The 23,083-nt window shown below is 34.5% G+C and overlaps 1 protein-coding gene across 2 annotated transcripts in view; it reads left to right on the top strand.

Moving 5' to 3' along the window:
* Window positions 1-23,083, top strand: part of Fat1 (FAT atypical cadherin 1) — a 124,614-nt gene that overhangs the window by 62,218 nt on the left and 39,313 nt on the right. For both annotated transcript variants that reach the window (XM_076853740.1, XM_076853739.1), the window contains exons 4-7: window positions 13,897-13,958; window positions 16,453-16,776; window positions 17,133-17,343; window positions 19,386-19,525. In XM_076853740.1, the coding sequence (XP_076709855.1) occupies window positions 13,897-13,958; window positions 16,453-16,776; window positions 17,133-17,343; window positions 19,386-19,525 (737 nt within the window). The remainder of the gene's footprint in view (window positions 1-13,896; window positions 13,959-16,452; window positions 16,777-17,132; window positions 17,344-19,385; window positions 19,526-23,083) is intronic.

The following is a 23,083-nucleotide window of genomic DNA, read 5'->3' as shown; positions in this document are numbered from 1 at the left end:
AAACTCATCAACCCTAATCCCATATTCAGCCACTTCTTTTATTGTGCTCTGCCACTATCACTTTGCCCAGATCTTTCCAGGGGCCAGGTTCCTGACAACTAAGAACAGCCTCTATGCTCCAGGCCTGTTGAAATTATTCAAAGTAGCCAATCTCAAACCATGGATGCTATCTTGTCTTACCTTTTCTGTAGAAACCACAATAAAAATTCTTGCCCATGCTTTCATATAATAGTTGCTTGTTAAGCTAATGTTATTTCCAAAATACCACAAAGTGTGATACTTGTAAATAACACTAGATGTTTATATTTAGTTTCATTGACCGTGTACTACAGGAGTCAGTTTTTACTATTAAGGGCCTTATAGTATCTTCAGCTTTGCAGGCCATACAGTCTGTCACAGCTAATCAGCTCTGTAATTCTAGCATGGACGCTGCCATAGGTGATGTGGAAATGAATGAGCATAACTGTGTTCCAGTAAAACTGTATTTATAGACATTGAAATTGCAATTTTGTATACTTTCCATGTATCACAAAAGACTTTTTTTTAATCATTTGAAAACTTAAAAGACTCTTAGCTTGCAGTGCATATGAGATCAGCATTAGTTTCCTGGTTTCTAATAATCTTGAGTATTTATTAGAGTTCTTAGTTAAATTACTAAGTTTTCTTCATGAGGAGGTAACTATTTGATATTTCTGAAGTAATAATTGATTTTTTTATTGCTGTAAGCAATAATGCGTAGAAAACATGATCTGTACTTTGCTTCTACTTTCTAGAATATTCATTGCCAAAATTGAAAACTCAAGATTTAGCACATTGATCGTATAGACTATTGGAAGTTGATGTTAAACTGATAGTCTACTTTGAGAAATAACTATCCCATTAGAAGACAGAATATTTCTAAATTTTGAGATTTTTATACTTTTTTTTGTGTTTATGCTGGTATATCCTGTTTAAAGTAATTCAGAGCAACAAATACCAGCTCATATAGTTGGCTTTTTATATTTACCAATTTTTTAACTATTTCTTCCATCGTTTTTTTTCATTCCCTCCCTTATCCTGATTGAGTTGTTCATGCTCAAATTACTAAGTTAGAGGACAACAATATACAGTGGACTGGTATATTTACTATAGAACTATTTTATTTTAGAAATAAAAATGTGATTGTTTGATTTAAGAAATGTGATTTGATTTCAAATAGATTTGGTAGAAATACATAGTGTATATATAGTAATTCCTTAAGCATGATAAAATCAGAAACTGTTACAATAGCTAGTAGTATTAGGTACTCATCCATGTTCTAGTCCTGAATCACTTTACAATTGTTTTTTTGTGAATCAGAGTAAGTGGTATTTTATTGTGGCTGGAATGGAGACTGAACAAAGTGCAATAGGAAATAACTACAGCTGCAAACAACTTCCAAGGGTTTCCTGTAACATTTGATAGCCTCAAAGGAAGGAAGTGAAGGGCCAGTCAAGTTACAATGGCAGGAATTCATTTTAAAAAAGTAATAAAGTTTACCTATTTGTAGTTTTTACCAATACAAGTAGTACAGTTTTTTAAAGAAGGAATTTTTCATACCTGTTCCTCATACTAATTTTTATTTTATAGTGAAATGTGTTATTCCTAAAGCTAAAAGAAGTCTGATTTTTATTCTGTACATACATGTTGGTGATGTTTCTCTTCTCAAAATGTTTCCATTGAATCTAGGATAATTAATTAATTGCATTAATTCTAGGATAAATGTTATCCAGGAATTCTGAGTTTTTAAATATGTTGCTGAGTATCATTTACCAAAATTATATTTTAAGATCTAGCAATTAAGTGCTTAAGTGAATATTAGCTTTTTATGTCAATATGATGTTCACTTTATAATTGGGTTAGGTACCTTTCCCCTCTTTATGTCCCTGCTATAACTGACACTTATAGGAATGCTGAAGTCAGTTCCCTATAAATGGAGTTCGACTTTTGATCTTACATTTTAATACCCTCAATTTTCAACAAGAAACAGCTAGTAAGAGAATGAAAACCAGAAGAGAAGTCGGTGACACTAGCAGCTTCTTGCTCAGCTATTTCCCGTGGGACTTGCTCAGCCATTTCCTGTGTGACTTTAGACTGGTCACTTGATTTGTTTTATTAGTGTTTTCCGAGGAGCTCTAAAAGTTTGAACTAAATGAATTCTGAGCTGCTTTCCAGCCTTGACAATCTATGAATAGAATTCCATTTTTGGCTCCAAGCCTAATCCTGCCGGCACCAGTACCGCAGTGACAAACAATAGCTGCTCAGATGGCTGCAGCTGCCAAAAGAGCTCTTGACAATCTGTGGTTAAATTCGGTCGGTGGAACAACACCTAAATAAAGACAGTGCAGTGCTTTGGAGAATCTCTGAGGTCATAGTGAAAGGCGAAGAACTTGGATGCTGAGTGATAATTATAAGAGTAAAGTTGAACCTTTGTTCATATCCTTTATGGCAATCTTTGTTTTTAGGATGGTGAGTGGCAAGAAGGGATGCCCCTGCCTCCTTTCCACTCTTTTACAGGTCAGCTCTGACTTCAGTGTTGGCTCTGGTCTTGGCTGTATTTTGTGAGGCTCCAATCTTGGCTCAAGTCCTTATTAAGGCCAGGAACTTTTCTCAGCCATTTATTGTGTCCACTCCACTATAGAACTAAGCATAATGCTGAGTGTGTGGTTGCTGCTTAATGCTTGTTTTCCACTTGACTGATAAAAGATTTGAAAAATTAGCAAATTTGAGTGATTTTCCTTTTCACATGTCTTGAGTCTTGAATCGGAACAAATAAAACACTGTGCTTGGTTCAGGTCTTGTTTATCCACTCTTTGCCTGTTTGATACCCTCTATCTACCCTCTGTGCAGTTCTCAGGATGTCAGCTGTGATCTCTGTAAAGTGCGACAAATAGCCTCGTTCTGTGGCCCTTTTCATTTTACTAAAGCTGATTTGGTACAGATCTGCAGACTAGACTGTTCCTTGGAAAAAGTGTTTATAGGGATGGACTACATGGACTCCTAAAGTTGTCCCCTGTGTCTGTGTTTCATAGTACCTTATTTTACTTGAGTACTTCATTTTAAAAATTCATTACTAATTCTATTGCCCTCTGTTTTTCTTACATTTGGATAGTCCCTGTAGTTTTTTGAAGCTTAACTAACTCAAAGCATGTTCTATTTCAGTAGTACATCATAGAAATTTTTGAAAAATATATATTCAGGACTCCAGGTTTGAAATACATATCTCATAAAGTTCTCAGACAATTTGAATTCTAACTCCTTTGTTTATTTTAATAGTTGATGCTAGCTTTTCCTATCATAGGCATTTTACTATTTTTTTCTGTAGCCTCTGTATTAGGGGAGCAAGGGATATAGCTAAAATAGTTTTGGCAAATGCCAGGTGAGCACACATAAATTTTTTTCTGACTAAAGAGAATAGTTTATTGGGCAGATTATTTTTGGAAACAAGGTTCTTGATTAATTTTGCTGTATCCTTTATGTTGCTTATTAAGCTAACTTTTGAGACCAGAGAGAAATCGTTTTGGTTTATTCAGAATAAAAGGATCTTTTCTATTTTGGTCTTTGGTTGAAACAGCTTTATAATTGAGACTTCATATTTCTTAGGCATTAAGCTTGCATTTATAATTAGAATTATTGAAAAATATTTAGGCATTTCTATTATAGAGCAAGAAAGTATCAGAAATAATATGTTCAAAGAACTGATACATAATTTGTGGTGACTGGGGTTGTATGTAGCTCATTGGTAGAGCACTTGCCTGGCATATGTGAGGCCCTGGGTTTGATCCTCAACACCACATATAAATAAAGTGAAAAATCCATTGGCAACTTAAAAAAAGACAAATAATTTGTAGCATGTTTTATAACTTAGTAATTTTTAAAAAAACTCAACAAATCCAAACTCATCAAATTGTATAAATTAAATGTATAGTTTTTATGTATTAGTTATACCTCAGTAAAGCTGTTAACCTTTATTTTTAAAGTATATTAGTTTCCTAAAGGCTAAATTAACAAATCATCACAAACTGTGTGCCTTGAAACAATAGAAGTTTATTCACTCACAGTCCTGAAGCCTGAAATTAAGGTCAGCAGGATCACTCTCCCTCTGAAACCCAGTCTCCAGGCACTTCTTACCTTATGACAGTCTATGGCTCTGTCTTCACAAGACCCTCTTTCCTGTGTCTCTCTGTCTCAAATCCCCCCCACCTTTCTCTCCAAAGGACACTTGTTGTTGAATTTAGAGCCCAGGATGATCTCATTTGAGGTCCTTTACTTGGTTACATCTTCAGAGACTTTTGTTCCAAATAAGGGTCAGATTTACAGGTTCCAGAATAGACATGTCTATTGGTAAGAGTCTACCATTCAACCTATCACAAAAATTATTTCCAAAATTTGGGAAATATGCTATACATGGAATTTTATGTAGCCATTTAGATGATTTCCTGTTATGTCAGAGAGACTTCATTTCATTTAACTTATGTTCTAACAGATTTTAATGATTTGGACTGTAATTGCAAGTTTGTCAAGAAGATTCTGGAAGATGTTTTAGACTTTAATAAGTATTTTAAGTGCAGATGGAATCTTAAGATAGCCGTTTCGGCCACTTCTTTGAAGTATTTTCTGCTATGTTAATTATGGTTCTTAAGTGCTGTTTATCTCTCATACATCTGTAGTCTTGTGTTATTTCTCTGTATTTCAAGTGGTATTTTAAAGATATAGATAATATACTTTGTACCAGATACAGCCAATAGTAATTATTACAATGACTGAAACCAAAACCATTAAAACAAGAGGGAGTGGGTTTTTAAAAATTTCTGTTAAACACTTCAAGAAGATTATGATGGGATGGAGCTCTAGATCACCTGGAAACTTTCGTGAGGTTGTACAGACTGGCTCCTCATGAATGCAGATTGTGATTTGGAGGCTCTGGCATAGAAGTGGGAAGGTCGAAGTTGGTTTAGCCATTCGAGTCTCATGATTCTGATATGCACTTCTGGTTGAAGACAGCTAGAGCAATAAAGAGGTTTCTGAATACTTTTTTTATTTTTCCTTTGGTAAGAACTCTACTCTGCCTCCTTCTCTACTGTTAACTGTGGCCTTCCAGAATTTAACTTTCCTCAACCACATTTTCTCATGTTAAAATGTAAGATTTGGGCTACAGGATTTTAAAAGACCCTCTGGCCCTAGTAAACTTTGTTTTTATAGAGAGAGGGTATTTTAGAATGTATGATACATTTCATTAAAAGTTTACTTCAACTTAAAAACATTAGAAAAAGCTGTAAAAAATATACCACTGAATTCTAAGTTTCTAATGTTTAATATCTATAACCATATATTTTAGGCTTTTAAAACATCATTTATTTGAGATTTTTCAGTCAAGTAAAAAATGGTATTTCTGTGTGTTTCTGCTCTTAATTCTTCCCACCCTGTGTTGGGGAAGGAACATGCTAGACAAGCATTCCACCCCTGAGCTCCATCCACAAACCCTGTTCTCAGCTTTTAAATATTTTAATGTTTGAATTTCTTTAAGTAATGCACTCATTAAAAATTTAATGATTACCACAATAAAGAAGTGTTATAAAGTAAAAAGTTGAAGCATCCTTTCCATTTTCCTCTTTTCCATCTCTTCTTTGGCCTCATGTTCTCTGTCTCAGGAGTAACCAGATATAATAATTTGTAGTTTAACTGGTAAAAATTATATACACATTCTGTGTGTGTGTGTGTGTGTGTGTGTGTGTGTATATATATATATATATATATATATATATTTTTTTTTTTTTTTTTTTTTTTTTTACATGTATACATATACACATTTTACACCAACATCTTGCCTTTTGGTTTTTGTAGTATTTCTAGTCTAAAAGTTGTTGAAGCAATTTAAATTTTATAGTCTGCTCACTGGTGTGTTACAGGTGTTTCATTTTAATTTTTCATAATGTCACTAATTCTTAAAATGCTTAGCCCATACCTGGTTCATGGGAAATGTGCAAATAGTGTTGGTTAAAAAAGTGAAATATGAGAGATTAGTTTAATACTCTTCTCTACCTTTTAGGTACAAGGATGTTTCTTTAAGTTATATGCCTTTGAGGAGAGGAGCTATGTCTTAGGCTTTTATATATCTCGAGGAGTGACATTTTGGGGGAAGACATTCAGAAACATAAGTTGAATAACAGTGCCGACTGAACAATTGAATTAACGTTGAGCTAGTGAATATTAGGAAAGCATCATTATTATTTATGAGCATTCATTTAATTTATTGATGTTTATTTCTTAGCAAGAGATCACCAGAAGCAATACACACAAAAATTGGTAGAATAATGATTTTTTCAAAAGTCATTATTGACCAGTCTCTTGATTTTTTTAGACCTTAGATGAGGTTGTAAATGAACCATGTTTCTTCAGCTTCAGCTGAGCATGGTGAGATGGAGACTATGGGAATGTGAGGAAAGGAGATGGCAAAGCAGTATCAGCACACCAAAATCCTGAAAGTGTTGCATTTCTTACCATTTAAGCTTAAGACAGTTGTTTGCACTATTTGGATGGGTTTTTTTTTGGGGGGGGGGTGGGTACTGGGGGTTGAACTCAGGGACACTGAGCTACATCCCCATCCCTATTTTGTATTTTATTTAGAAACTGGGTCTCACTGAGCTGCTTAGTGCCTCGCTGTAGCTAAGGCTGGCTTTGAACTCTAAATTTTCCTGCCTCAGCCTTCTGAGTCGTTGGGATTACAGCTGTGCACCACCGCACTCAGTGAGCAGAATTTGGATTTTGATAAAAATTTATTTGCTATTGAATTATTCCTTCAGATTTTAGCCACAGAACATAACCTTTTATGTTTTGTTTCTTAGATACTTCTACTACAGGTCACAAGCACTTGCTCTGTCATGGCAGTTGGACTTTAATCCTACTCAGAAATTCTGATCTTTCCTCCTCTAGCTGCCATTTTGTAAATGTAGTGCTGTTATTCAAATCTTTTTTTTTTTTTTTTTTTTTTTAATAGAATCAGGGCCTCCATTTCCTGTCTGGTTTCTCTTCATGTGGGCTTTAGACTCTGGTGGTCTGGATTTGTTGAACTCCCAACTTGCTAAGTGATCTTGAGTAAGCAACTTAATCTCTCTGATCCTGTAAAAATGGAGATACCGCACAGTATTTGGTCATTCAGTAAGCCCAGAAACTATTAGAGATGAGGTCATTTGATGTATTATTTGACTTTTGCTTTATAACACAACATCCCAAAACATTAGTGACTTCAAACAATGATTATTATTTAGTTTAGGCTTCTGCTGGGCAGTCTTGGCTTTAACCAGGGTTGGCTGATCTCTCATACAGTGATGGTCAGTTGGTTGGATGCCTTGGGGCTGGCTGATCATGGGTGGCTTCACTCAAACATTGGATGGCTCTTGGTTGTCTGCGGGAGCAGCAAGGAGGATTAGATTACGTTTCTCAATATCCTCCCAAATTCAAACTTCATTGAAACACAGAGCCCTCAGCAAGAGCCCTTATTTTCTACGTGCACCCCTACACTGTCCTGTATTAGTGTTTCTCAAATGTAAGTCTTTGCCAAGTTTTCTTGAAAACAAGATTGTATCTTTTTTATTTTTATTATTATTTTTATTTTTTTAGTTGTAGGTAGACACAATACCTTTATTTTATTTATTTATATGTGGTGCTGAGAATTGAACGCAGTGCCTCACACATGCTAGACAAGCGCTCTACTCCTGAGCCACAACCCCAGCCCAAGATTGTATGTTAATCGTCTTTATATTCTGAGTGGAGAGCACAAAATGATTGAATAAATGCGTAAATATGGCTGCACCACTGTGTACTGTCCAATGTTATTATCTTCACCTGCTAGTCTTTTCAGTGTTCATCTGCCTTACTATGTACTTTGTGAAGTTCACGTAATCTTGTGAATTTTGAGAAGTGTGGAGATATAAGAAGTTATCAAAGAGCAAAATTTTATATTGATTCATTGCAGCTAATCTAACATTTTGTCTCAAAATAATCCTCCAAATGTCTAAAGTGGCATTGAAAGGCTATAGATATATTTAAGCATGTTTATCAGATGCAGCAAAGCTCTTTGGTTTTGCATAATTTATGAGGTACATTTGTAACTGCTAACTGTACCTGCTATCACCTGCCCACATTTGTGATAGGTTTGGTATAAAGAATTTGGTGTTATTCTGGACCATGGAAAGATATTTTCTAGCTTTTGTCCTTTCATTGCTATTTTTAATTTAAAGATGCTTGCAGAAAATGAAAATAAATTTAGAAAAGAAGCACTTGCATATGCATTTTTCTATGTTGGTTCTGTTGTGTTTTCTAACTTACTTTTTCAAAAAATGGGCAATAGTTAATTATTTCCCCCTGTAAACTTTATGGAAGTCACAGTTCAGTGTGTATGGAAAGTTGAAATACTATAATGCACTAAGTTATGCAGTTTGGTACGATGGTAGGTGGCGGGACTCATCTGTGCTTCAGGAGAACAAAATTCTAATCTTTGCTTTGTGACCTGGGAAAAGTTTAACTTCACTTTGTCTCAGGAAACTGAACTTGACCACTGGAATTCTGTACCATTTCTATTTAGTATGTATCCTTCAGGGATTTAGCAAAAAATACCACAGATGGGCACAAATGTTTCAAAGGGAAAAAAGTTATGATAATACTTTTATTAGAATATTTAATACTTAACAATTTAACAACATATAATGGGTATATGAAAATATATTTTGGATTCATTTTTGAAATCAGTATTTATCAAATGGACAACAGATGTGAGAAGATTAGCAGGAATGAAGTGCATAAAAGCACAGAGATAAGAGTGATGTAAATACAGAAATAAATAAGCGGTCAGATTGGGGGATGTTTCTGGGATATGTGAACAGCTTTTCAGATGTTAAGCTTTCAGTATAATTGATTGTTACAATGCTCAAAATTTTCCTAGTGTTTTCCTGCTTCATTAAGAAATTTTTATTTTCAGAGTTAATTTTGTATGAATTTCCATAAAAAGCGCTATTTTTTAACCTTTTTTATTAGAGCATTATAATTGCACATAGTAGTAGTTGGATGTATCTCAACAAACTTGTACGTGCATGGAGTTTGAAGTCAGTTTGTGTTTTTCTCCTTTTCGTTTCCCTCTCCCCATTCTCTTCTATCATCCTGATCTTCCTTTTTTCTCTACTCTCCATCACACCTGACTGTATAATTTAGTGCATTATGGTATTTCAGCTGTCCATAATCTTCTCATCTATTTATATAGTTTTGATTGGTTCTTTCTACTTAATATAAAAATGAAATTTCCTGTGGCATATTTATTTATGTACATAGTATGGTTTTTAAAAATATGTCATATTTTCTCCTCTTTCCCATCGCTTCTTTCTCCCTCTCAATTTCCTCCTTCTCCTCTACTTGTTTTACCTATATCTTTATGATCACAGATCCTTCCCTCCTTCCTTTGTTTTGCTCTGGCTTCCGTATGAGAAAACATCCAACACTTGATTTTTCTTAGACTGGCTTATTTCACTTAGCACAATGTTCTCCATTTCTGTCCAATATCAGCAAATAGCATTATTTCATTTTTCTTCTTTAAGACTGAATAAAACTCCATTGTGTATGTATACCCGTTTCTTCATATGTTCATCTATTGACAGGCATCTGGGTTGATTCATAATATGGTTATTGTGAATTATGCTGCTGTAAACATGGAGGTGGCTGTAACATTATAGTATGTTGACTTTAGTTCTTTTTGGATAAATACCAAGGAGTGGGACAGCTGGGTTGTATGGTGATTCCATTCCTAGTTTCTTGAGGAATCTCCTTATTGAAGAAGCTCCAACTTTACCTTTCTCAGGGGACACTGGATCCTCTTGTTGTCTGCATAAGAGGTGGATGCACAGCCTTTCTCTAGTGATGGCATTGGAAAAAGCACATGACATCTTTGACAATATTCCTTTTGATACAAGTGTTGTGAACCTGGAAAGAGACTTGTTTGTCATCTGAAATGTCTTGTGTGTTCTCCACAGAAAAGCAAACCAAACCGGTAAATGTCTTACAGGACCTTGATTTGTTGATTGTATTTCATGTCTCCTACATCAGAAGCAGGAGTATCCCGTATCTGCCTTGTTCCACCATGGGGTCAGTGGGTGACTGTTGAACATTTATTGTTAATTGTATTCTTGATAATTGCCATTCTGACTGGAGTGAGATGAAATCTTAACATAGTTTTAATTTGCATTTTCCTGATTGCTAGAGAGGTTGAACTTTTTTCATATACTTGTTGACCATTTGTATTTCTTTTTTTTGAGAAGTATCCGCTTAGTTCTTTTACTCATTTATTGATTGACTTACTTGGTTTTTTTGGTGTTAAGTTTTTTGAGTTCTTTGTATATTCTGGACATTAATGCCCTATTTGAGGAGCAGGTGGCAAAGGTTTTCTCCCATTCTGTAGGCGATCTCATACTCTAGCTACAGTGTTTCCTTCGTAGTGAAGAAGCTTCTTAGTTTGCCATCCCACTTACTGACTTTTGACTTTATCCCTTGTGCTTTAGGAGTATTATTAAGTAAATTAATATGTTGGAGTGTTGGGCCTACATTTTCTTCTAACAGTTGCAGAATTTCTGGTCTAATTCCAGGTCTTTGATCCACTTGGAGTTGAGTTTTGTGCAGGGTGAGAGATAGGGGTCAAGTTTCACTCTTCTATATTTTGATTTGCAGTTTTCCCGTTGTGTGTTTGAAAGGCTATTTTTCCCCCCAACGTATGTTTTTGGCACCCTTGTCTAGCATCAGATAACTGTATTTATGTAGGTTTTTCTCTGTGTCTTCTATTGTCTTCCATTGGTCTTCATGCCTGTTTTGGTGCAGGTACCATGCTGTTTTTGTTACTATAGCTCTGTAGTATAACTTGAGGTCTGGTATTGTGATGCCTCCTGCTTTGCTTTTCTCGCTAAGGATTGCTTTGGCTATTCTGGGTTTCTTATTTTTCCAAATGAATTTCATAACTGCTTTTTTCTAGTTCTGTGAATAATGTCATTGGAATTTCAATGGGAATTATGTTGAATCTCTATAGCACTTTTGGTAGTATAGCCATGTGACAATATCTGCCTATCCAACAACATGGGAGGTCTTTCCATCTTCTGAGGTCTCTTCAATTTCTTTCTTTAGTGTTTGTTCTGTAGTTTTTGTTGTAGAGGTCCTTCACCTCATTTCTTAGATTGATTTCCAAGTTGGGGGGGGCAGCTATTGTGAATGGGATAGATTTCCTAATTCCTTTTTCAGCAGATTCATTATTGAAAGGATAGGAATGTGATTGATTTATGAGTGTTGATCTTATATCCTGCTACTTAGCTGAATTTGTTTATGAGCTCTAGAAGTCTTCTGGTAGAGTTTTTTGATCTTCTAAATATGGGATCATGTAGTCAGCAAACAAATAATTTGAGCTTTTCTTTTTTTATTTGTATCTCTTTAATTTCTTTCTTTTATCTAATTGCTCTGACTAGAGTTTCAAGGACTATGTTGAATAGGAGTAGTAAAAGTGGGCATCCTTGTCTTGTTCTGTTTTTAGAGGAAACACTTTCATTTTTCTCCATTCAGAATAGTGTTGGCCCTTATAGTGTTGAGGTAAATTTCTTCTATCCCTAGTTTTTTCTAGTGTTTTAAACATGAATTGGGGCTGTAATTTGTCAAATGATTTTTCTGCATCTGTTTATGTTTCTTGACATTTTAAGAGAAAAATGTTCACGCTTTTTTTTGGGAGAGTCAGATATATTGGCTTAAGCATGCCAACCAATAAAGATAGTTTCTGTCCTCATGAACTTTGTAGTATAGAAAAGTAGATTTGAAAAGAGTTACTATAAGACCATGGGTTGATATTATTTATGATAGAGGAAATTTAAGGGCTTGGAGAACTCAGCAGTAGGATTCTAGGGTAGGAGTTTAAGCTGAGAAGGGGAAGGAATGAATGAGGGTAGCTAGGCTAAAATGAACTTTATAGTTCTTTGTCTTTGAATAGATCAGTTCACTGTTCCTCCTGGCTACAGAGGGGAATTAATATGAAGCATAAAGAGCATATAAATAATTCCAAACCTACAAAAGAGGTCAGGTAACTTTATAGTTTAATATTGAATTGGTAATATGGACATATATAAATTCTTAGCAGTCCTGTGTATTTTAAGTAAATTGTAAAATGTGAAAATTATTTGCCCCCAGATCTATTTGTCCAATGCTTCTGGTGAGTGATTAAGTTTTAGACAGAAGAAAAGCATTGTTTTGTTGTGAACGTGCTAGGCTATTGCTCCATGTGATACTACCATTGGTGATAAGTTTTTGATGGGCAGATCAGCACAATTAGATGGGATTAATTTCTTTTCATTTTTGAACTACTTAAATCTATAGTAAAGAGGAGGTGATCGCACATGTCTGTAATCCCACCTGCTAGGGAGGTTGAGGCTGGAGAATCTCAAGTTTGAGGCCAATCTTGATAATTTAGTGAGACCTTGTCTCAAAAAAATAAATAAATTTTAAAAAACGGTGAGGAGGCTGGGAATGTAGGTCAGTGATAAAAAAGCACCAGAGGAGTTCAACCCCCAATATTGGGGGCGGGGGGATGAGGGTAGACTTCATAGGAAAAAAAAAAAAAAAAAAAGAAAGAACTCAAAAGTTTTTGACTAATGAGAATCAAGTGCTTGCTACATTGAACAACAATTTCATACTCTTGGACAAAGTGAAATATATTCCTTGAGCCCATTTTAATCTGTAAGTAAGGTTAAGGGAATATCCCACATCTAGCTGTAGTAGAGTATTTTGTTGAAAAGAGAATATACTACTTTGTTGTATTGTGGGGAATATAATGTTGATTGAAATTCTTAGTAATTATTTAAGGAAAAAAACCATCAAATTGAATGAAAACACAAATCTTTTCATTTGCAAATTTAGAGAAACATTTTGAATAGCCTTTAATTGGCAGTTCTATGAAACTAGCTATGATTATAGGAGAAAACAAATTAAAAAGATAAGGTCACGTCTTAAATACGAATTATTCAAAATATTTCCTTGTGGAATGCTTGGTAGGAGAGTTCCTTTAGCTCTAGCAGCTGTCTTGCCACATAGGATTTACCTGATCTTCAGTTCAAATGTTCACATCTGCTCCACATGTTCCTGGCCTTTTTATCAACACCAATTCTTCTAGGTTCCAATATATTCTGCTAGCTCATCAGACAGTTATTAAATTAAAGTTCTGCAGAGAAATTGAAACTTAAAGATGTTGTAGTTTGGTAGAATAATCTAAGAAATAGAATAGTATGTAGAATTTCTTTGAGAATAGTGTTTTCTGCTTTTATTGGAAATTAAATGACTCTTGTTTGAACCATATGACCTGGAAAGTTCCATTATATAATAATTATTCATTTTTAAGGGTACATGACTCAAAGGTAATAAGCTATGGTAACATTATTTCTTAATGGTTCTTTGTACTATAGTTATAGAAGTTATTTTCAGCAATTACTATTATTGTTGGAGCAGTTAGAGATGAGGGTAAAGATGAAATCCTAGATAAATTCACCTCACTTTAAATTTTTTTTTGAAAAATGTCTATTGCAATTACCAACAAATAAAAAATGTAGCTGATTTGAGTTTTTATTTTTTCTTAATATTACTGTCATTTATCCAGTGTGTCTAAGAATCATTAAAATGAGAAAGTGTAAATTATGTTGTTATTAATAAATAAAAGAATCAGTAATATCTGGAACTTTAATTTTTTTAACAATCTATTTTATTTCCTTGAGAAGATGTTAAAAATTTGCTCAGAATTTTTATGAGTATGGTTTTAATTATAATTTGTAATTAATACTATTTTATGAGGATTAATAAAGCCTTATAATTTTGCAGGCCTTATCACAACAACATCAAGAAAACTAGACCGAGAACAGCAGGATGAACACATATTAGAAGTAAGCACTTATTTTTATTTTTAATTAGTTTAAAATATTTGTAATCATAAATATCTTAAGGAAAAAAAGATCTCGCTCCCAGTAAACCAGCATGCATAGCTGTTAATATCTTGGTATATTAGTTTCTGGCCATTAATAAAGAGCAAAATAAAGGAAACGTTTTGAATATAGCTCATCCCTTTTATCCCCCAATTCTTTCACCAGAAAGCAGGACTGCTGCCCTCTGTTCCATTCTAGTTCTTATATTTTGTACATACACACATAGACACACAGCAAATACAGCTTTTATTGGAAATAAATAATCAATACCATCTGGAATTTATTTTTACTTATTATAAGTGATTTTTTTCTGCATACCTCCTGTAGCTTTCTTTTTTCTCAGTATTGTTTTTGAGATATATTGGTATTTATAGATCTAGATTAACCTTTTGAATTATCATTAGCTATGAGCTTGTTTCTAGATTTTTTTTATTCTTTAAGTAATTGCATTATTAGGCATTTTAAAATCAATTTTTTTTTTCTTTTTAAAAACTTTACTACTTGTAAATGTTCTTTTCTAATAAGGATTCTCATTCTCATGGCTTATTTAAAAATGCCTCTAATCCTTAAAAATAAAACAAAACCTTAGCTTCACCTCATAATAACCTGTTTCTGGCTGATAATAAACAGGTTGCAAAAGGGGGCTGGGAATAGCTGGGAGGAGGAAGGTACCCTAATGTGGATAGTGCGGGGTGCCATTGCCTGCAGAGCCTCAGAAGCCAAGACAGAGGCAGCAGATGGAAAGGGAAACCCAGCAAAACAAACCTGTTTCCTCTGTTGACGAAGCTCTATTACATGTTGAAGGCTCGTGTTGATTACTGGAGCCAGACCTGGAAAAGCCGTGTGCTTTGTTAGAACTTTCAAGATAATATTAAGACGTTGATGGGAAATAAGTTTTTGTGTTTGTTTAAAGATCTTTATGTCCATCTGTAGACCTTTGGTAGTGGTATATTGGAAAGCCAGCGTTGGCATTGATTTAGCTGTCCGAAAGAGGAGATCTCTGGTTCAATCACAGGGCTGGAAAAGTACTGGTTATTTAACTTAAACTTAGCAACTGTTTAGTGATGAATATTAAAAACATAGTGCTTGATTGTGGTTCTCTTTCATTTTTCTTCTTTTTTTGGGGGGGTAAAGATTATATAAAAACAGATCAAAAGGACATGTCTTGGAGTTAAAGTAATATTTTGCTTTATTCTAAAAACCTTCAGGAACTTCATGAACCTTAAGTAACATATGTAAGTAAGGTAGATGCTTAGGAAGCATCTACCTTACTTACATATGCTAGTCAAGCACAGTGGTACAAGCCTGTAAGCCCAGAAACTCAGGAGTGAGGCAGGAGAAACATAACTTCAAGGCCAGCCTCACCGTCTTAGCACCGCCCCAAGCAAGCAACTTAGTTGAGTCTCTTGTCTCAAAATAAAAAAGAAAAGGGGCTACGGACATAGCTTAGTGGTAAAGTACCCCTGCGTTCAAGCCCTAGTACTAAAACTAGAAGAAGAAAAAAATTCCACCAGGATGTATTCATGCTTTTATAAATAGGATATAAAGTTACCAAATTTCAAAGAAGAAATAGTTTCATGGAAACTTAATCTATACTTATGTATTAATAACTTAGTAATTAATTTGGAAAGAGATGTTGGTGTAGGTGAGGGGAGAATAATTATTACTGAGGTCATTGCTTTTAAGGCATGTATTACTACCATAAACATGAACTTTTAAGGGTGAAATTGACTCATGCATGTAGAAACAGTTTACCAGTGCACGCCTCAAGAATCTCTGATCTTTATCCCTAAACTTAATTTGTGGGTAATTTACTTAAAATGGAACTTACTTTACATTGCTATTACTGAAAACATTAAATTGGTATTAAATGTAAATGTTTATGTCCACCTTCCTAAGCATTAAAGACTTCTGTATAAGAAAACAGCCAAACAAAATAAAATAATGATTACTAGTATTTAAATGTGTAATACTTAGCATAGACTTTAAAATGATGCTTCAGCATATTTTATGGATGAAGCTTAAAAATGACAGTGTTTTAATGTAGTATTATGGATAATTTATATTTAAGTGGACAAAATATTTTTTAAAAAGGACTTTAAATATTTCAAGCAGAATCTTTATGTATCCTTTTCATGACCTAAAAATATGAAATTTTTAGTTGCTTAACATTTTGGTAAAGTCACCTTTTAGAGCTACAGTAGTTCAAGGGGACTGTAAGAAGTAGCATCTCTTTCTCAGCCATTGCCCAGCTTCTCCTGTCCCTATCTCTACAATTGGGAAAAGTTGCCCTTACCTCCTTACAGTGTTGTTGTCAGAATGAGAAGAGATGTATGGACCATATTGTTTTATGACCTGTAGAAGTTTATATAAATGGTGATTCTCATTAGGAAGACGGTGTTTACTTTTTATATATCTTAAAAACACTTGTTGGTCTATTATCTTTAAAAAACAGGTTACTGTGACCGACAATGGTACTCCCCCCAGATCAACCATTGCAAGAGTAATTGTGAAAATCCTTGATGAAAATGACAACAAGCCTCAGTTCCTGCAGAAGTTCTACAAGATCAGACTCCCGGAGCGGGAAAAACCAGAAAGAAACTCCAAACGGGAGCCTCTGTATCGCGTTGTAGCTACAGACAAAGATGAAGGTCCCAATGCAGAAATCTCCTATAGCATCGAGGATGGAAATGATAATGGCAAATTTTTTATTGAGCCAAAAACTGGAGTGGTTTCATCCAAAAAGTTCTCTGCAGCTGGAGAATATGACATTCTTTCAGTGAGTTCAGTTCAGAACATAGTCTCTGAATTTCTTAAGTGCTTTGACTATAAACCTCGTCTCTTATTTTGGCAAATAGCTTCAGTGTTTGTGACCTAATAATTAGGCAATCCTTTGTAATATTTGAGAAGTATAGGTTTATTTTTATTTTTTTAACTTTCCAACTTTGACTCCAGTTGCCTATTATTGGTGTTGAGTATGGTCAAGAAGTAGTTGCTCTTTTCTTCAAGCGTTAAATACATGGCATATTCAGATACAAATATGAAATGTTTGAAAGTGGCTCAGTTTCAGAAACCAGCCTGTTTTAGAATGTATCTTACGATTTGCTGTTTTTATCCTCTGTTCTTATTTTATAGATTAAGGCAGTTGATAATGGTCGCCCTCAAAAGTCATCAACCACTAGACTTCATATCGAATGGATCTCCAAACCCAAACCATCTCTGGAGCCAATTTCATTTGAAGAATCATTTTTTACCTTTACTGTAATGGAAAGTGATCCCGTTGCTCATATGATTGGAGTAATATCTGTTGAGCCTGCTGGCACACCCCTTTGGTTTGATATAATTGGTAAGCATTGCTTGTCATTTTCAGTGTCCTTTATAGGTTACACTGAGGAGAAACTTGCACATGGTTTTCTGATTTTTGCATATATCTCCTAATTTAAAATGAGAATAAGATCTGTGGGTAGAGAATTTGCTTTAAACTAATCACTGGATTAGGGAGTTACAGAGAAAACTGAATGTTTTAATTATGTATCATACACACATAAAACATATAACACATTATTTTTAGTAAATATGATTAGAACATTTGAAGTGGCTGCTTAGGTGACTGTCACATGCCCATGTTGAATATAAATGCTAACAAATTTTGATTTGTATAACTTAAAAATTATAGTGTCAGCTATAGTTTTATTTTAGGCTTTTTAGTTTTTTTTTGCCTTATTTTTAGTAGGAGATAGGGTATGTTAGATTAATTAATCCTTTTATAAAATTTTACATGCTAAGCCAATTCTTTTTTTTTGTCATTTCATTTAGTTCCCACATAGAATATAATACCCTACTCAACATACTTTTTAAAAGTATACATTAGATTTTGACATCTAAGACCTTTTCATTCTGTTTTTTTTTCCACACTATTTTAATTACAAGCCTATTTAAGACAAAAAATATGTGATATGGTTCCTCTCTAGTTGGCACTTTATATTCCTCTTCCCTCTTCCACCCCTTGGCTGTATTACCTCTAAATAGTTTTTCAGAACATTTAGCTGGTGGGGCATAGGCTGCAAGGATCGCAGGATACATGTGATACAGGTTGTCCTCTTCAAATTCACACTACACGGTTGGATTATTTTCCCTGATTTGGGGCATTTTGTGAAATAGTTAATTGACCATACCTCTGAAATGATTACAGTTTCAAAGAAAAAAAATATTTTCATGGTTAACTATAATTAAAATAGTTTGTTTACTTTCTCTGAATTTATGCCACATTTCCAGATTAGCAGAATGCAGTTGGTGCAGTATCTGACTTTACTGTTCAATACTTACTGTGTATGGAACTGGTTTGATGATTGTTCTTCTTGTTCTTTGCTTGCTTTCCATGCTTGCTTGCTTCTTTTGGCTGTGCCAGGAGATACACTTGCTAGAGAAGTTTTTTACATCTTTCAGATGACTTGTGACCCGAACTGTACAGCAGAAGGTATCTGCTGAGATCACATAATTTGCTTCAGATTATGAGATCTAAAATAAAAGCATTAATTTTTCTGAGAACATTTTTATTTCCAGTGGTTATTTTTCATTACTGTTTCTTTTCATAGTGTCCATGTGGCCACGCATTCCAGTTGCAAACATGTCATCTTTTAATCATCCCTAGATCCTTAGGTTTCACTTAAGACCTCATATGTGTGTATGTTGTTTTGCTTTTTGGTTAGATATAGTAGTAGAAATTCATCAGGACCATAAACCTTTATTTTCATTCCTTTTCATCTCATCAATTTAAATACTTAAAGTACAATGGATTTAAGAAGAGTTTTACTTAGAATACAATTGGGATGTATTGGAGTAGTATTAGTAGGACAGAAAATTTTGTTTGCATTAAGCTCTGATTTTGATAACAATGGGAACAATTTGTTTTCAAATAGCTATTTAAGTCCGATTAGAGTTAACTATCACTATTTTTTCAGGGTTAACATTTGTTTGGGATGATTGTTTTATTGTCAGTAGGTTTATAATATCACAATTTTTAAAAAATATTTAAACTTTTAAATGACTAGTGATGTTTTCATTTAGTCACTGAAATAAATTAAGTAAATATTCAAACCTCTGAAAAACAAATTGAAATTGATTTAACGGCAACATTAGCACTTTTTCTGTTTTTGAAGTTGCTTTCTCTTTTCCTCTAAATTCATGGCTTCCTTGACAATTAGGGTTCAGTTTTGCCTTAAAAGTATTATCTTTATAATTGGTCAGTCTTTTCTTGCTTTCAAAATGCTTGCTCCTTGGAATCACTTTGATCATTATGTTCAGAGTCTTTTTTTTTTTATACTGATATTTAGTATTAGAATGCCACACACACAAAACAACTCTTCTCTTTGTCCTAATTTAAACTAGGTGGCAACTATGATAGTCACTTTGATGTGGACAAGGGGACTGGAACCATCATTGTTGCCAAACCTCTTGATGCAGAACAAAAATCAAACTATAACCTGACAGTTGAGGCTACAGATGGAACGACCACTATCCTTACTCAGGTAAGTGAATTACTAATGATGTGTTTGTCAGAGGAGCATTGAAATACTGTTTTAATTTCAGGCCCCACAAACAGTATGAGCAGCCAATTTTGCCTTTTGAGGTTCCAGAGTCAGAAATTAGTATATTGATGCAGTTGATGTACAAACTCACCAAGAATTTTTATTTAAAGAAGGAAAATTAACAGCAGCCCCAGTTTGGGTTTTGCATGTGATTAAGCAGTTCAAAAAATTTTACAAAAGAGTTAAAACTGAACTACCCAGTTGTTATGGCATCAAAATCCCCTTAATTTTATATTCATGTCTGAACTATATTAACACAGAATATATCGCTATAGTGGATGAAATGTACAAGTCATTTTCATGAAAGCAGATTAAAGTGATTAATTAGTCTTTTTAAATTACTTTCCCTCCCCCTTGGCTAATAACTGGAGTTGTGTAAAAATTACTGATTAAATTATTCCGAGAATTCTGAGAATCCCTTTAACACCATTATTTGCTCCTATCTGTTGATTAAGAGATGACCAGATTGCTAAATGTTAAATGCGTAAAAATTAAGTTAAATTTTCTTAGGAATTTTCTTGGATTCTCATTATGAGTTGTGGGAGATTTACAAAAGGAACATTCTTGGATGAATAATCATTGTGGTGTTTCATTCATTAAACAAATACTTGTTGAACACTTGGTATGTGACAGGTACTGTTTTATAAGCTAAATAATGGGTAATAATTGGCAAGGCTCCTCCTGCCTTAGAGTTCACAATAGGATGGTGGAAATCATATACAAGGCTTCTGTATGATGTATATATCCTTAAAAAGGAAGAGGTTAACAGAATGCTTCTGGATTCCAGTTTCCTATCTTTAGAGTATTTTACATCTTAACCTGCCAAATCATTTAGTTGCACTACAGAATAATCCTAGTCTCATGTATTTCAATTAATTAATAGGTATTTAAATATTTAAAGCCAGTTGTGAAAATAGTTTATTCCTTTCTCCAAATAGTTGTGCTTTTGAATTTATGTAAAATTATTTCTGTTTGCTATACTATACGCTTTGGGGAGGTCATTTTGAAATTTCCATGTAAAAGTTGATTCACGGTATTAAAGTTATGATTTTGTGACTGTTCTCATTCTAGAGGCAAGAAGAATCAGTTTTCTCTCTTTATAAATAAACCTCTGAAGTTAAAACTTCAGAGCCTGAAAGTGAGAATCAAAAATAGTAGTAAATCTAGCAGAGTAATTCTGAGTTCAGAAGTTTAACAAGTTTAACTCTGTGTGGTCCAGTTTACATGATTAACTGGAAATCTATTAAGAGAAACTTAATAAGCTGTAGATCACTTGTTATATATGCCAATAGTTAACAAGTCATATCTTCCCCCAAATTGTATTTTTAGTTAGTACAATTGAATGCTTAGAATGGAATATTGTATGTTCATTGACTAAAATCCTTATAACACTAAGGAGATATATTCTGATTTTCTCTTCTTAATTCCAGTGCTTCATTTATACGTCTGTAATTTCATTTAGAGTCATTTTCAGAAAGTCTTTAATGATAATCTAATGAATTGCTAGCAAGGAAACATAGTCAGAATGGAAGAGAATGGTTACATAATCTAGGTTGACCTGTCATGGTGTGGGACAGAGGGAACAATAAGTAATTAGGTTTAGGTTTCTAGTCTGGGACTGAGAACAGAGAGATACTAATCTGGGAGACAGCAGAGCAGCAGATACTACAGGAAGAGGAACACAGAAGTTTGGAACAGTTCTGATAAGCCACACAACACAGCAAGAGACATGTGGGTTTGTAAGTAAACTCAAGAACCAACAGAGCAGGTTTTTGCATCTAGGTCAGTAGCAGCGGATGCCAGATTTACGAAGGTTTAGGAGAACATTAAAGAGAGCATTGTCCTTCACACATGGTGCATCCTCAGCAAAGTAGGAACTGAAATTGGGCAGTGTCGGTGTCAGTGTTGTGCTGAAACAACTCTCCTTGCTTTCCTGTCCTGCCAAGTTTCTGTTTAGGATGTTGACCAGCATTAATTTGAGTCATTTTGCTTTATCTTTTTTGTCTTTGTCTTGCCAGGTAACTTTCCAAATTCAGTCAACCTTTTTTCTTTCCTCCCTCCCTCCTTCCCTCTCTCCCTCAAAACAGCTTTGCTTTCATGGTTTCTTTCAGTTTCTCTTGATGATGAGCATTGCATACTCCGGAGCAGGCATCTTGGTTTTAGTCTCATCCCTACATCTTGCTTTTATCCATGGACAATCTCTAATCCTCTCTACTTGCATTTTCTCATCTGAAAAATGGGTATAGGGTTGACCATCCTTAATTTTTTATAAAGATTATGTAAGATGGCACATAAGAGTCTTTGCTCTTAAAGATCTTAAAACCTGTCACCCCAGGAAGTACTTAAGAGTATTGCTGCCTATCAGAACTGGTGCAGGCTCTTGTCAGTCACCCTACCCCTAGTACTTGATTTACCTTCCTACCTCGATTCTCTTTTCTTTCAATTCATCTTGTGCTGCCTGCTACTCGAAGGGTCTACCCGACTGAGCAGAGGAGGTGAAGGTAGATTTGCTCTGAAAAGTAGGTTCAGAGCACACAGGATATGTAGTCCTGCAGCCTCAGCTCAGGAGTCAAGGCGCTGTATGTTTGGTCCCAGTCTCACCTCTTACCTTCATGTCTTTGACCAAGCTCTTCCCGGTACACATTTACCTACCAACCTAAAACCTACTCAAGCAAAATTTTACTCCATTCTTAAGAGTTTTGGGAATGTCCCAGCCGGTCTCAAGACTCTTAAAAACTTAGGTAATAATATATGAGACATAGTTAAATTGCATAGTGCAAGACATTGCCCAGTGAGTTTGAAAACTTTATGAGGGCAGGAACTACTACTGTACACTTGTCTTACACCCTCAGTTCTACGTGGGCAAATGCTGAGCACATAAGTGCCTAATAAATGTGTTCAGCAACCTTATTAAGACCAAGTATTTTAACTTCCAGCTCTTTCTATTTAATAGTGATTAATTGATTTTGGAGAAGGATTAAACAACTCTGCCCAATACCTACTCCATGGTTAAAAAATATATATTTTAAGTTCCTTGTGGAAATAGGCATGTTCTGATTTGATCTGTAGAAATTACCTTAATAGCTGGGCATGTTGGCACAGGCCTGGAATCCTAGCAGCTTAGGAGGCTGTGGGAGAAGGATTCAGATACAAAGTCAGTTTCAGCAATTTAAGGAGGCCCTAAGCAACTCATCGAGACCCTGTCTCTAAATAAAATACAAAAAAGGGCTGGGGATATGGCTCAGTGGTTAAGTGCCCTGGGTCCAATCCCTGATTAAAAAAAAAAAAAATTGCCTTAGTCATGCCTTTGATTCATCTTTGATATTTATGAATGAGGTGTTTGCAGTTTTGTTTTAAATGTATTTAATGTAAATGTAAATTTTAGTGTTAAAAACCTGTCATTGATGGTGTAGAGTTCTGTTAGAACACTGCTGTGGACCTATGAAAAGGTCTCTGTTCATATGCCTTCATTAGTGTGGTTAATGGTTTTACCTGTGC

The sequence above is a fragment of the Callospermophilus lateralis genome, chromosome 4 (assembly GCF_048772815.1).
Source record: "Callospermophilus lateralis isolate mCalLat2 chromosome 4, mCalLat2.hap1, whole genome shotgun sequence".
Classification (NCBI taxonomy): domain Eukaryota; kingdom Metazoa; phylum Chordata; class Mammalia; order Rodentia; family Sciuridae; genus Callospermophilus; species Callospermophilus lateralis.
Note: the sequence above shows the minus strand (reverse complement) of the source record. Positions and strands in the feature narration are given on the sequence as shown.